This window comes from Pseudonaja textilis, chromosome 3 (assembly GCF_049901715.1).
Source record: "Pseudonaja textilis isolate UNSWEBS1 chromosome 3, rPseTex1.2, whole genome shotgun sequence".
NCBI classification, from domain to species: domain Eukaryota; kingdom Metazoa; phylum Chordata; class Lepidosauria; order Squamata; family Elapidae; genus Pseudonaja; species Pseudonaja textilis.
The window spans coordinates 57862623-57878354 of NC_141992.1; the positions used below are offsets into that span (position 1 = coordinate 57862623).

At 34.9% G+C, this 15732-nt stretch overlaps 1 protein-coding gene across 3 annotated transcripts in view; it reads right to left on the reverse strand.

Moving 5' to 3' along the window:
• Nucleotides 1–2468: 2468 nt before the first annotated feature.
• Nucleotides 2469–15732, reverse strand: part of MKNK1 (MAPK interacting serine/threonine kinase 1) — a 37676-nt gene continuing 24412 nt past the window's right edge. For all 3 annotated transcript variants that reach the window (XM_026707270.2, XM_026707269.2, XM_087929862.1), the window contains exons 4-14: nucleotides 15434–15532; nucleotides 14757–14854; nucleotides 14150–14229; nucleotides 13626–13699; nucleotides 12739–12843; nucleotides 10589–10644; nucleotides 10384–10479; nucleotides 6600–6794; nucleotides 5735–5899; nucleotides 5128–5171; nucleotides 2469–4645 (exon numbers count right to left, since the gene is read on the reverse strand). In XM_026707270.2, coding sequence (XP_026563055.1) covers nucleotides 4417–4645; nucleotides 5128–5171; nucleotides 5735–5899; nucleotides 6600–6794; nucleotides 10384–10479; nucleotides 10589–10644; nucleotides 12739–12843; nucleotides 13626–13699; nucleotides 14150–14229; nucleotides 14757–14854; nucleotides 15434–15532 — 1241 coding nt within the window. In that variant the 3' untranslated portion in view covers nucleotides 2469–4416. The remainder of the gene's footprint in view (nucleotides 4646–5127; nucleotides 5172–5734; nucleotides 5900–6599; nucleotides 6795–10383; nucleotides 10480–10588; nucleotides 10645–12738; nucleotides 12844–13625; nucleotides 13700–14149; nucleotides 14230–14756; nucleotides 14855–15433; nucleotides 15533–15732) is intronic.

Sequence of the window (15732 nt, forward strand, 5' to 3'; positions counted from 1 at the left end):
TTGCTGATGGAGGTACAGCTCAGGAATTAGAATATTAGTTGACATGGCTTTGTCTTGCTCTATTGTATTATTATTTGGGACTGATTTACTCTACATAGAAATATTACTGTCTAAAACTGTATGTATTCTCAAATATTTTAATGTTTGGAATTTATCAAGACACCAGAAAATGTTCATTTGGATCACATTGGAGTTACTAACCAATTACTAACTTTGAAATATTATTGTTATGGTAGTATATTAGTACCATTGTTATATATCTGTAAACTTGTTAATTAGCTTAAAGTATATACTTGTAATCCTTGTTCAGCAACTTCAATTGGTTCCAGCAACCTGGTCATTAAACAAGGCTGTCACTAAGTGAAAAAATGTGACCACAGCTGGACTTAAAATTTTACTGCAGCTTTTATTCATTTTACATTGTCAGATATGACCTCAAAGAGCCAGATGAGCCAAACAGCAGGGAAGGTTTTCCAGCACTCAAGTCAGAGAGCAACCAGGTATAAAAGGGCAAATCTTACTGAACTTTTTTTATTTTTTATTTATTATTATTATTATAGAATTTTTATTTTTTAAAACAAACATACACAAACAAAACAGAAAATCATCTTCCGGTTACATAGTTTGTTGGTTGGTTACAAGTCTTTTGTGCTTCACCTCTATAGTCCTCGCTTATCATTTGTATAAATTCTTATATTATCCATCTCGTGTGTGTGTGTGTGTGTGTGTGTGTGTGTATACAGTATACAGTATACAGTATGTATATAAAGGGATTACTAAGAAGTAATTAGGAACGCAGTGGGAAATACACATAAAGGAATATGCTAGCTCCAGCTGTTTGCCTCAAGCCACTAATACCATAGGAGGCAAAGAAAAGCCTTTAGTGTGAAACTGATTAGGGTCTTGTCAATTTCAGGCAGCAGATGGCAGCCTGCAGATTCTAATCAACTAATTAAGGTCACAAACCTGGACTTGTTAACTTGTGGTTAGCTCTTTTTTTAGGGACATGCATGCTATGCTTTGAGAAAGGCAGCTCCAGATAGCCAGTTACTTTTTTATCACTGTAATTGAATGGTTTTCCAAGGCAGTCGCTAAACAAGGGCTACCTATATTTTAAAAATGAACCATGTTTCTTTCAAATGCTAGGGGGTATCTTGTTTTCACTGTTTGCCACCATGATTTATCGCTTTCCTTAGCTTTTGAAAAGATTTAATCAGGAGAAATGTGAAGCTCTGAATCTGAATAGGAAAAATGGAAGGCACAAGTTTAGGAAGGAGAAGAGCTGGGTTTGAAAAGGATTTGGCTGTTCTTATGGATTAGAAGTTAAACTTGAGTCAATAATGTGATGCATTTGCTAAAAAAAGGCATAACAACTTGTCGAATACTTACAAAAACATAGAATCCATATCATAGGAAGGAACTATTCTACTGTGCTCTGCCCTTCAGATACCATTTCAAAAACTTTTATCTAGTCCTCGCTACTACAGCTTTACAAACTGGAGCAAATTTAGAGACTACCAAGATATTGAGGGATCTAGAAACCAAATAGCATCAAGAACAATTCAAGATTCTAGGTATGTTTAATATATACAAGAGACCCAAGATACGACAATGGTCAGTTAAGTATTTGAAGGACTGATACATAGAAGGAGTAATAGACTTATTCTCTATTGCTTCAGGTGGTTAGTTTCAATGAATTAGATTTGGGCTAGATGCAAACTTGAGCTGCTAGTTGAGATTTCTGGAAGTCCACACATCATAAAATTGCCAAATCTGAAAACCACTGTCTAAGATCCAGGGTTGAACAGAGGGTTGGATTATGTTTTTTTTTTAACAATCTTTACAACTCCAATATCTAAATTATTCTATAATATGTAAATCAAAGTGGAAACATTGCAGTGTATGCAATTGTCACAACCCAGTTCTAAGAAGAAACCCAAGTAAGCTTAATGGCTTTGAAAGCCTCTTGAGACAATGAAAGCTGTTAAGAGAAACCTTAAGATTCAACTAACTACATTTCACTCTAGTTTTATTTACATTTCTTTTTTCCAAAATAGCATGCTTTGATATAGAATTAAAATTATATCTGTAATCTAGAAATATATTTATATTTTAGATTTTATCTAAATAAAATAAAAATTGAATTTTTATCTTGTATTTATCTAAATGTGATGTGAATGTGCCATACAATAAATATAGAATTAGCACTGTCCAAAAAAAACAAGTTTCTCATTCTCTCTCTCATATATATGCACACACAACACATACCCTCACACACTCACAAAGACTTTTTGACCTTAATATTAGAATTAACTCTGGCATAAATCATTGGCTAGCTTTTCTGTGACATGATGCAGAATGCTATTAAAAGAAGGTTCCAATGTCCATTATATAACACAATCTTTAAACTTCAGATTGTGAAAACAGGTGCTTCTTTTACTACAGAGATCAATAAGGAAGCAAACTAGTTTATAAATTAGACAAATTTAATTTTCATTACACTGTAATAATATGTCGTATGGAGATATTTCCTGAGTTTATCCAAATGCTTTCACAATTGACTATGGAGTATATTACAAATGTAACAATAATTTAACAGTACTTAAAAAACATTATTAAATGTACAATATATAAAAACCTTAAGCGCAGCACCCATTCTATATGTTTTTATCATTGCTACTAATGTAAAAGTGTACAAAATATAGAAATTATATTTAAAGGCATGTGAAGTTATTTGACAGGCAAATTTGGAAAACCTCAGTATCTTTATAAAGTTGTTGGATTTATCTTCCTACTCCTTCGATATTAATACTGCTCTTCAAATATTAGATAATTCCTGCTTTATGTAATGCATTGACCTAAATTTCCAATTATTATTTTTAAAATTAATTTTTGTGAGATGAATAGCTTTCAAAGGATTTGTAAGATGTCCAATTCCTAAATGTAAGTTTAAAATATGTCTATTGTAATCATGGGTGATCACATGAGAACTTAACCACAATACTACACTATATTTTAAAATAAAAACCTGACCTTGTAGCCCTAAGTTGTCTTGCCATCCAACATTACACTGAACTAGGTCTTCCAAGGTTCAAGATGTAAGACTGCTTAATTTATGTATATGTGTGCATTTCTCTCCGAATATGTATGAGAGGCCTAACATTAATGCATGAGCAATTATTTGCAACCAATAATGGATAAATCTGGCTATAAAAATCCTTTCCTCCACTTTCAGCTTTATTGTCCTTATATAAAATAAGACTATGGAATTGGAATATAGGTCTCAACAGCAAGAACCCTTCCAAGTCTATACTGATTTATCCAGCTCTATGGATCTAGCTGCTTGCCTACATAGATAGGAGAATTGATCAAAATGGTACATACTTAAATATTTCACAGTTATCAATTAAGTGCTTTTTCTCAAGTATTCAAGGTGAGCAGAAAAAGGAAAGGCCCCGTGAGTGTATGTTGTGTCATCCACTTGCGCTATTTTCAAGTTGAACAGGAGCAGTACTTATTTTAATGGTAATGGTCTCCAATAGCAGATGCAGAATGATTCAAATGATGACTCAAAAGACCCAGGATAATGGGCTGGCAACAAATCCCCCTCTTAGTCCCATACTTACAGTATGGGAATAAATCAAGGAGGTGGTTTTTTTTAAAAAAAAATCTGCTTCGTTCCTTGTTTTAAAAATAGTAAAATGGCGGTTCATGCTTCCTTCTCTGCCAAAGTGTAGCAAGGAGATCATTCTTTACTTGTAGATAAAAAACATGGTCATATTATCAATGCACTTTCATGTACTGTACCTTTTCTAATGAAAGGAAGGAAAAAAGGAAACTCCAGATTAAATAACCTTCATTCTTACAATAGACATCTCTGTAATATTATAAAGGGTAACAACATTAGGTGCAACTCCAAGAGTAATTATTATTCAAGTCCTTTGAAGTTTAACTCAAACTGTTAATAGACAAAGAAAGCTTTAAAAAAAAGAGCAGAACAATGACATTTCTCTAAAATAAACCCATTACAATTTTTGTGTGACTGCAAGTAGGGACTCAGAGTGGTAAAAGTACTGAAAGCTCCCTCAATACCCTTTAAATTCAAAGTTCTATTAGTCACAAGGCTTGGCAACAGAGATGTATCCTCTAGTTTTGGACGGGAGTGTGCAAATATTGCCTAAGTGGTTTGTTATATTGCAACAGAGCAGCAATTTCATCTAAGAACTTCACAGAATTCAAAGCATTCATCCGTTTAATGAAAATTCTAAAGAAGCTGTCCTTTATATCATTCTCCTCCAAGGTTTGTTTCTAAAGTTTATATGTCGTAAAGAGGGCACTAATATATTGATCAGTGATGAGTACCCTACCACAGTTATAACCAAACCTAACCTTGAATTAACAAATGTAAAATGTACATTAAAGAGCTGCCTGAGGAGCGGGCTGGAAGTCACTGGATTTGGTAGCCTGAGCCATGGCTCTACGTTTGGCGAGGCGGGATTTAGAGGGAGGAGAAAGCTTCATGGAGCATATGGCCTGTGTGAGACTTTCCTGTTCTTCACTGAGCTGATTTTCATGCTGGGAGAGTTGGCGGTTCAGAGCAATAGCTTCAGCAGCAAAAAGAGTCAACTCTTTTGTGCTGCTGTTCCTGCAAGAAAATTGAGAAAAGAAAATTAGTTTATACCAGAGGAACTAACAATCTAATTGTGAAGCCCATTAGAAAAGCACAAGTTGTCTCTACATTACCTTCCTTCTAACCAAGTTCATTTTGTGATTCATCTCCAAACAAGAAGTGATGGGAACAATTAATAGCTCTATAGACCCAAGAAACAACGTTTTCTGGGAAAGTTTTACCAATTAATACAACCTTCTGCTTTCTCTCAAAATTCCTTCGATTGCAATGGAGCTATCTAAGCCAATCTCAACTTGGTTTAGAAAATGGATCCACTGCAGTGTTTCTCAACCTTGGTAACATTAAGATTTGTGGATTTTGACTCTCAGAATTCCCCAAGCAGTGTGGCAGGATGGGGAATTCTGGGAGTTGATGTCCACACATCTTAATGTCGCTAAGATTGGAAACAGTTCAATCACCTTTTCAATTCATTATGACAAACTTCCAGAAAAGCTTACCTTTGAAGAACCTGGGGTGTAGGTAATCCTTTTTCAGAAGCATGCTGAAAGCAACAAAAAAGTTGCAATGTAAGTGAAACAACCCTGGAGAAAATCTTCACTAATCAAAGGATACTCAGTCTTCACAGTTCATTATTTTGAACATTTTCTGAATAAATCACATTTTAACAGCAAGGTGTTATGTTGGCTGACTATATATTGGCAATTACAATGTCCAAAGTAATATTCATTAAAGAACGATATACTTATATAAACAGAAATTGGTTCTTCTAGTGTCAAACAACCATTTGCTACTCAAAGGAAAACTTTTAAGTACTCAGTAATAAAGAATATTTATAGATTTAGGAAACCAATTGCAGATCCATCTGTTTTACTTAGCTAGAATAAGAATGGTTAAGTACTGCGCTGGGAGATTGTTTGTACCATCACAAGCCATTAGGGATCTGGACTCATGGTATAAGACAGCATAATTATTTTGACATTTTTAGCCAAGGTCTTTACCCCCCACCAGTTATGGTTTTGATGACCTCTGTTCTCTGATTATGTTATTTTGTAAGATTTGGTTCACATACACAAATGGCATATAGAAAGAGAGGGAAGCACTTACACCTTGTACCCAGGGATGTTCTAGAACCTGGGCAGCGCCAAGCCTCAGTTTGGCATCACGAACCAAGAGCTTTGAGATGAGATCTTTGGCTTGATTGGAGATGCCAGACCAATCCTTGTCAGGAAACTCATACTTGCCTTCCTGGATACTCTCAAAAAGCTTATTCTGTGGGGGAAAAGAAGTATATTGGGTTTGTTTTTTCAGAGGCTGAGAGTTCAGAATTAAAATTTCAATTTTTTTCCAGTCCACAAAATAATATTATTTATTTAAAAGCTCTTTAGAGGTCCCCACCATTGCCTCCCACTATGCAGATGAAACTTTGGAAATATTTTTTGCCATATCTTTGCACTTAAATTGCTTTGGCTTTAAGGAAAACTGCATTTCACTGTTCCTCAGAAAATATTTTTAAATATATTTACAAATATTTTAAATGGATTACAATTTTTTTTTAAGTATTATTCCCCCTCTACATGCAATAGAGGTCACACTAGGAATTGTAGGAAATATACTTTTAGTACAATTCTTGAGAACATAAGACTGGAGAACACGATTGGAATATAAAACCTTAACATTCATGATGAGCTTATAAATTCAAACTGAAACAGTTCTGAAACACTGAAAACATGAAAAATTGCCTTCATTCAAGTCCATAGGTGTCTCAGAAGATCTCCAAATAGTTTTAAAGAAGCTCAATCAAACCTGCTACATCAGGGGTGGGGAATGATAGCCCTTTTATGACTTGTGGACTTCAACTCCCAGAATTCCTGAGGTAGGAATTCTGGGAGTTAAAGTCCATAAGTCATAAAGGAGCCACAGTTCCCCACCTCTATGCTACATTATTACATGTCAAAAATATACTGATTACCTGACAAACTTTGCAGACTTCTCCCCTGTCCCAGCCACAGTCTGTACCACAATTACCCACAAATGGAGGATAGCCACTTAGCATGATATACAAAATCACACCTAGGCTCCAGAGGTCGCATCGCTTGTCATAGAATGTGGCTTCTTCTGTGAAGACCTCCACCACCTCTGGTGCCATGTATTCTGCAGACCCACACTAGCAAGATACAGAACTTGTATCAGTCAGTTGCAGAAAAGGAAGCATTCACCACACAGGTTGTCCTCGCTTAATGACTGCCTCATTTAGTGACCGTTCAAACTGTGTAAAATAAAACAACCAACCCCCTCGCACTGACTACTCTCACAGCATCCTGTGGTTACGTGACCACTATTCACGTGTTTCACAACCAACTTCCAACAGGAAGAGCTAAAGGAGAACCTGGGAGTAATGCTGCAAATGGTGGTCACTTAATGATATTTCATTTAATGACCACAGTGACTCATTTAATGGCTGGACAGGAAGTGATTCCATTAGCCTGATGTGATCATATGATTTTCTGCTTGGTGACAATAGTGCTTTTCAATGGAGCTGCCAGTTCCAATTGTGGTCATTAAGGGAGGCTACCTGTGCCATTAATACATAACTCTTTTTGGAAAGCCGGATCCACCCAAAACCTTGCACGCAGTACCCATTGTTAATGTCAATGCACTACAGGTAGTCAATGCACTACAGGTTGACTTAGAACAGTTCATTTAGTAACCATTCACAGCATTGAAAAAAGTGACTTTTGACCGTTTTTCACATTTACAGCCGCATCCCCATGGTCACATGATCAAAATTCAGATGCTTGGCAACTGGTTTATATTTACGACGGTTGCAACATCCTGGAGTCATGTGATCAGTTTTTGCAACGTGACAATCTGGGGAAACCAGATTCACTTCACAATTGTCTTACTAATTTAACAACTGCAGTGATTCACTTAACAAGTGTGGCAGGAAAGTTTGTAAAATGGGACAAAACTCATTTAACAAATATTTCACTTAGCAACTTAAGTTTTGGGCTCGATTGTGATTATAAATTGAGGATTACCTATATTACAAATTATATGTTTAGTAACATTTCATTTGGAGTGGCTATTTTCCCCCGACAAAGCTGGCAGAGTATTAAACCCAATGCAGGAAATTCTGCTGCTGATGTTAAATCAGTATCAGTTTAGTAGCAGGATACTAGCAGATGCTGAAGAAGTCCAGAAGGAGAGGATGATCTAAGTCAGGGGTGCCCAACCTTGGCAACTTTAAGATATGGGGACTTCAACCTCCAGAATTCCCCAGCCAGCATATATTCAATTCAATTCAATCTTTATCGATTGGCCCTTGGACTGTATCAAAGGGTAGAATTCCAAAAATGAATTACTAAAATTTGATAAAAGCAATTTTATCAAATTTTGATTTGATAATTGATTTGAATTGGATAAAATGCAATTTTAAATGAAACTGGAATAAAATATGATTTAAAATGAAATTGGAATAAAATACAGCATATAAAGATTCCAGAGTTGGGCACCCCTATCTAATCAGTTCTAAACAAGTTACTGTGATTATTAGTGTAATTATTACTTCTCGTCGATACAAAGCAGTTATCTCTTTGGAAATTTAGACTATGCAACTCATTCAGTCTAACCCTGGCAGATAAGAGATTCCCAGATCTAGGCACGCTGTAGCATAAATTTAATTCATATTTGTAGCACAATACAAACTGAACATTTTTAAAGCCAAGACTTTCTTTTTTAAAGTGAGGACAGCATTTTACACTTGATGGAAATAAGCGTAAGATTGCTGGTCTGCCTCCCACAACCCTGGCAATAAACTATGGCACAGTTGCTGGGCAACAGCAAGAATTATGAGGAAGCAAAAATGAAATTGAGAATGTTAATTTGTAGATGTCTCGGTATAGAGTACTTGAATATACACACAATTTCAGAATGTTTTTTGTGTGGTAACAAACAGTTGGCTTGGTGATACAACTTAACCTTGCAGATTTTAATTAAATGCAAATATACCCATTGTCATCCCAAACCTCTGCAAGTCAAGTTCTGGGATAGGTTGGGTCAGGCAATGCATAAAATCTCTTTTAAATACATAGTTTAAAATTCTTGCAACTCTCTTTGAAATGTCTTGTCCAATATGAAGTGACTTATTCTAGTACTGTTTCATATTCACTCATCATTTCCAAAGTTTAATCTCTCCTGAACTTTTAATATTTGGTCATGGCTTAGGAGTTTTGGAGAAACATATACAGTAAACCACATTCCAGAGTCCTTATACTTGGGATTTCATACTATGTGTTGCAACCATCTCAAAGCAGTAGCACATAGACTTGTATACCACTTCATGGGGCTTTACAGCCCTCTCTGAGCGGTTTACAGAGTCAGCATATTGCCCCAGTGTTTCTCAACCTCAACGGCTTTAAGATCCCAGAAGCTGAAGTCCACACATCTTAAAAGTTGCTGAGATTGAAAAATTAAAAAAAGAAAACAAGTAAAAGCAAAATCTGAATCCTTCCAATGTGCATTGATAAGGAATTATTGAGATGGTTGAGATTGAGGTACCCGATACATTTGATTGTGTTACATTTTATTTTTGAAAATAACTCTTCATTTTCTCTCTCCTTAACTTTCTAGTAATTTGATTACCTAGCCTGGATAATGATTTTATTTAACATGTACAAGCCATAATTCTGGAATTTGGCATGTGACTATGTTCACAGGTTAACTGTCATTAATCACATGAGTAGTTTCAATGTTAAAAAAAATATCTGAAATACATTGCAAAAGGGCTGTTCAGTATTCCTATATATACAGCATTAAAGGTGCAAGTTTTGTTGGCTACAAGAGGATAAATATGATCTAGGAAAATAACCAGTCGGTTTATAATTTTTCTTATTTATTTGCAGTCTCTGTGTATACTCACAGGGACTTAATATATATGTAATTCTGCTTTTGCATATTACCATTTTCAGCAATCTTTAGGTTTCCTGCTTCCTGGTGCGATTCCACTCCCTTACTAGATTGAATTCCCCCCAATAATTCCCTTTTCTATCAAACTTTGCATCCATTCAAGGAATCTTTTGGAACAACGTTTTCCTCACACTGAAGTATATAAAACTGAATCTTATCCAGCTTATGCCACATTTATTTCAGCTTCAATCTGCCTATCATGCAATCAGCATTTCCTGTATCAGAACTGCAGGGTTTTTCCATATTTTACTCTCAGGTATCCTGCATACCAAATGAATATATATAATATCAGCATGAATGAAGATACTGTGATGGCCCATCATGTCTTTCAGAACAAAAAAATACAATCTGCTTTTTCAAATCAATATTTTATAAAATCACAGATAAATTGTAAGAACTTATTATATGAAGATTGTTTACCTGCTTGAGAATACTGCTGTAGCAAGAAAGCATAAAAATACATTTCCAAACATTGTATGTATGAAGCCGAATGATACTTTACATTAGGACTAATGTCAAGATTTCCATGGTCTTATTGGAAGCTATATTCTTATAATTTTCAAACTTAAGAATTGCAGCTTATAGAATCATCTATAATTCCAAATAAAAGATAAGTAAGACATTGTCTGGAAAATGCAATATTGACATATTTGATGTTTCATTTTTTGCAATTCAACTAAACTCCAGCTAGGTTGTGCATCTGAGCAACTCTGCAGCACAACATATTGAATCGTAGCCCTCTGTTCTCACATCATAGCCAATTCTTCAAAATACAAGTGCCTACATACCGGAGTAGTCAGTTCAGGAGTAGAGATTGGAGTACATGCACTGTTAAGTTTGACCCCACTTCCAAGATCAAAGTCACAAATTTTTACAGGTGATACCTAAAATGGAGGAAGAAGGAAAAACACATATACAGTAAGTCAAATCACCGAGGAAATAAATTAAGCACAATGAAATGTAAACAGGTAGAATTACAAAACATAGGCGCACCTTATTGGGAGATTCACAGAGTATATTCTCAGGTTTTAGATCTCGATGTGCAATACCTAAGAAGCAACACAGAAAGACAATGAGTCATGTCCAAAACAACATTGCCAAAAATAGAGAAAATATTTGCTTTTTGGTGTCTGCAGTAATTACTAATTCCATTGCACTTAAATCATATCTTAAAGTTACATTCAAACTTTGTGAAATATTCCTGGATATTTTCCAAATGATTGTACAGGAAAAATAATATGGATTAGAATAATGGCACTAAAAATGAAATTAAAAAATAATTCAGAGGGAGCCTTTAGCTCTTCACATGAATCTTGAAGTCCCAACAAATTATATATTACAATCCAGGCATTTCAGAAGCATTTCTAACACTCAAAAGAAAAGTACCGGCTAATGGACTATTTTTATAGCTGTTGATAAGAGATGTGTGTATACTTGTAATACTGGTACATTTTTTAAAGAACAAAAATAAAATGTTCCCTTTATAAGCTCTTCCTGTTGTCAATACACAAATACCAGCAGTGACTGGCTCCTTCAAAAGCTAACGCAGAGTTTTAAAGAGTCTTGAGGGGGTGATAGCGTAACTTATACAGTCAGTGCTTGACTTGCTATTTCCACCCACATGTTAAGTATTCACAACTGTGAGAAGAAAACCTATGAATCTAAGTTTCTAAGGCAATTGGAAATGTGTAAGGATGTGTAGGTCTTCAAAAGGACAGATTTCTTTTTTCAGAATTTTGACCAAAGCATTTGTTCAGCTGGAAAACAAAAGGGCCCCCCACTTCTAACTAGAAGATAATTGGGTGACTGCATTGTGTTGACCGACTGTTAATATTACTGCACACAAGTAGCAACCTGTGTTAGTGAAGCGAACAAAGAATTAGAGACAAAGAATCTCATATAGGATGGCTGGGGATGAACTACTGGTGTTTTACTTTTGGTATTGGTATGAAAAAACTAACGAAGGGCAGGCTGGCTTCAAAATACCTTGTAATTACATTGTCATTTCAGTGTTCTCGTAACTGCATGCAGATATTATAGATGTGTGAGGAGGAGGAACCTTTTACTCACTTCAAATTTAATTATACAGGAGTTGTATTTTTTTTTTACTGGCCACAGATTACATAGAAAGAATCTGTGGGTTTAAAAATAAATGTTTTACTTAAATATTTTTACATTTTTTGAATTTATCATCTGTACCATTAAGTGTCACTGTTAGGGTAAAGAGGTGAGCAAAACTTACATTACTTTGATCCGTGTCATTAGAAATGATCATTTATACAATTATAGACTCCCCAGCAGATGGCTGTCTAGTTTGCATTTAAATACATCTAGCGGGGAAGAACTACTACCTCCCTTCATAACTGGGTCAATTTTCAAACCGCTCATATTCTTATGAAGTTTGTTTCTAATATTCAGCTGTATTTCTGCCTTCCTAAACCTTAAATCCATTGTCCCATATCCTGGAGCAGGTCTTGACTTTGTGTGACAGTCTTAGTTAGCTATTTGAAAAACTCTTACCAGAATCTTTTCTTCGCAATTCTCATTTCATTCTGTCTTTCTTCATCATAAGTAATTTCTAATTCCCCAATCATCCTTACTGCTATTTCTTATGCTCGTAATATTGATTTTAAATTTCTAATATTAATGAATAATACTGTGCCACTCTCAAGACTGTAATAATGGATTGGAAACTGGAAACTTAAAAATCTTTACAACCTTACAGTAACCAGGTTGGGTTGGATACATAATTCTGTTTTTTTTTAATTAAAAAAGATCATAATTCAGATCTGGTGCCCAGTCTCCTCCACATCATGCCACATATCTGCTTACAAGGCATGTGGACCATCTATAAGCATAGTTAATATGAGCATTATTCATCTCCTCCAAATCCCCTGTAAGTGTCATTTATATTGAATCATCATGCCTGTGCAATAGCTCAATAGGGATTATGTTCACTCACTGTACCTCAAAGCCAACAACCAATGTCAAAACCTTTGTGCTATTTATGTTAGAAAAATGCATCCAAAATGCTTAAACACAGAAGTAAACTTAATTTCATGCTAGTCATGTTTAAGTATACAAGCAAACCTTTCTTAGCCTGAAAGCTGATAGCTTGGAAATAGGGATATGTAAGTTTTTACCTTTTGTGTGCAAGAAATCCAATGCACAGGCAATGTCTCTCACCACCTGGCTGGCTTCCCTCTCATTAAAATGCTTTTGCTTCTGTATATGAGTCAGGATAGAGCCTATAGAGGAAAGGGGGCAGGTAGGCACTTTTTTTAAAAAAGGCAGGGATATATTTAGGCAAAATATCTGAAGACACCAAACTCTATAATAAGTATAGGCATATTTGTGATAACCAAATTGTGCAGATTCCTATCTCAACAAAAATAGCAGCAAAGATAATTACAAAAGAGAAATTGATTTTACAGCCCCCACATCACAGCTCAACAGTTAGAGACCATGCAGACAGGTCTGTTTTCTTCAGAAACAAGTGCGATATTTACTCCAAAGTTGTTAATACAAGATTACTATTATAATCAGCAATGAAAGGCCAAAAGTTTAATCAAGACTGTTCACATTTCCTGAACCTTCCCCACATCAAAGACAAGTTTTGAATAATATGTAGTTGTACAAATTTTTACCATGAAATTGTATATGATATTTTGTCACTGCAAAGAGAGATATGTAGTCTGTTTCCTAACTTCATATTTTTTATATTTGTGACCGATTCTCAAAACTAAAAAACACAAAGTATTCTGTACTTCAATATAATGTAATTATTCTGAGTGACTTCAATTTATTTTTTAAGAACCATCCCAACATTATCTGGATAATAAGTATTTCAGCTTCATACATGAGTACAATAATAATCTTTAAAATAGGCTAAAATCCAAGTGTTATATTATGTAAGATAAAAAACTATATATTTCTGTTAAAAGTTTGAATAATTAAACTAAGGCAGGGTCAATGTTACCACAAAATTGGGAGGGGGGGCAGAGACAAAGGAACGGGAATACATACTTACCTCCTCGCAGTTTTTCAAACACAAGGTAGTACCTTACACTATCTTCAAAAAACTCTATTAATTCCAAAATGTTTCTAAAAACAAGACACAGGTGATCATGCTAAGTCTTATTTTATTACCACATCAAAAGGCACAAGTATCCCCATAAGTGTTATTTGAAATATTCTGACGTTTTCAGATAAACAATAAAATGATCACATTGGTCTAATCCTAAAATCATCAGTATTAATGTTTCTTAAATTAATCGGTATCGTTAATAAATATGAAAAATAATTCACTTGTCTTGTGCTCTCTCTCTCGTTCCCAGGCATGCATTATTAAATAAATAAGTAGGAGCCAAAAGGACCTGAACAATTTTGGTAGAAGCAGTTGCTTCAAGTCTACCCTTCGTGCTTTATCAACATAATTTAACGAGGGATGTTATTTGAGCTCTGCTTTCTATACATATACCAAGAATAAACAACTGCAGCAAATCTTATTTTGTGGAATTTTTAACGTAAGGGGTTTTATAATTTAATACTTACTTATTGCCTTGACACTGATACAATGTTTCCACCTCTCGAAATACCCGACTCCGACTATGGCCAGCATTTTTTTCAATTATCTGTTGCCAAAAATAGAAAGTTTTTTTTTAATGAAAAACTTCTTGCAGAATGATTGTTGCATTATATCCAATTCTGTCTGCCTGACAAGACTGGGTTTTATTGATACATAAAAATCACTTCTTGCACCATGTTACAGATCCACTCAACCTACGCCTTCCAGATGAGCTTTCAGAAGCCTCATGAAGCACTGGGAAGAAAAGTGAGGGAAATTCCTGTTGCAGGAGTAGAAAATTTTGCATGATGCCAAATGTTGCCACTGACATAATCTTTTAATTTTAATATGTTGAAGGAAAAAAACTGATTAGACCTAGTATCGGGTGGAGAACTTTTATGTCTTGTGGACTTCAAATCCCAGAATTCCTGAGGCAGTTGAAGTCCATAAGTCATAAAGGAGCCATAGTTCCCTAACTCTGAACTAGTTATTAATATAGTTGATAACTGGGTTCTTGTAGGTTCTTGAAGAGGAAATCGAATTTTTAAGCAACAACACTCTTAATCAAAATGAAAATTGTTATGCTTTCTTCACCTTGACGGCATATTCCTTTCCAGTCTGCAAACTAACTGCTCCCTGAACCTTGGCATAGGAGCCTTCACCAAGCATCTCTGCAGTGAGCTTGTACAAATCTGCCAAGTAATATAAATAATAAATAGTAAGTAATAAATAATAACATGACAACTTTCTGCAATAACACCAGCGGAACTGCAAAAAACTGGAACAACATACATTTTAAGAAGATACTTGGTTGATACCTAGGATGCTGGCACCAACCTGTATCAACCATCAGCACCAGTCAAAGATATTTGTGATACATTTTTAAATGTTCAGTTGACTTGAGTTTCATGTTTAATGATTAAAAGAGATATAATAATAGTAGTAGTAATAGCAGTAGTAGTGGTAATGGTAGTATGTACTGGTAATATAATAATAATAATAATTTCCAAAAAAACCATGCAGATTTGCCAATCCCAGGTCCTAGGCAAGCACTCGATAGGTAGACAAAAATGCCAAACCCAATCTGAACTTCTGGCTGACTGTGCAATCATTAATAATAACAACAATAGCAACAATAATAATCCCATATGCAGAAGGAATTTACAGTGGACAATTTGGTAAACGTAATGCCAATAACACATCTGCTATTAAACAAGAAAAAGTTCATCAAGAAATTAAAGACAACAACATGGGAGAAAAGTTTATCCAACCTTCAAACCTTCCAGGGAAATGATCTGTAGCTCTTGTTTTCTTTTTCTTTTTCCTTTTGCCATTGTCAGATATGGGAAGAGGCTGGCTATTGATTATCTCTATGCAACAAAAAAAAAAAGTGCAGCAGTTCACTCTTTTGTTTACGCATATATGTGAGAGAGTAGTATGACTTCGTACTCTCAAATCTTTAATGTTCTCTTTTTTTTAATCTCCCAATGTAAACCACTAAAAAAAGGTAATATTTTTGGTTATATCAAAGGAATACTATTTACAAGGTATAGGGACATAGGGAAAAAAG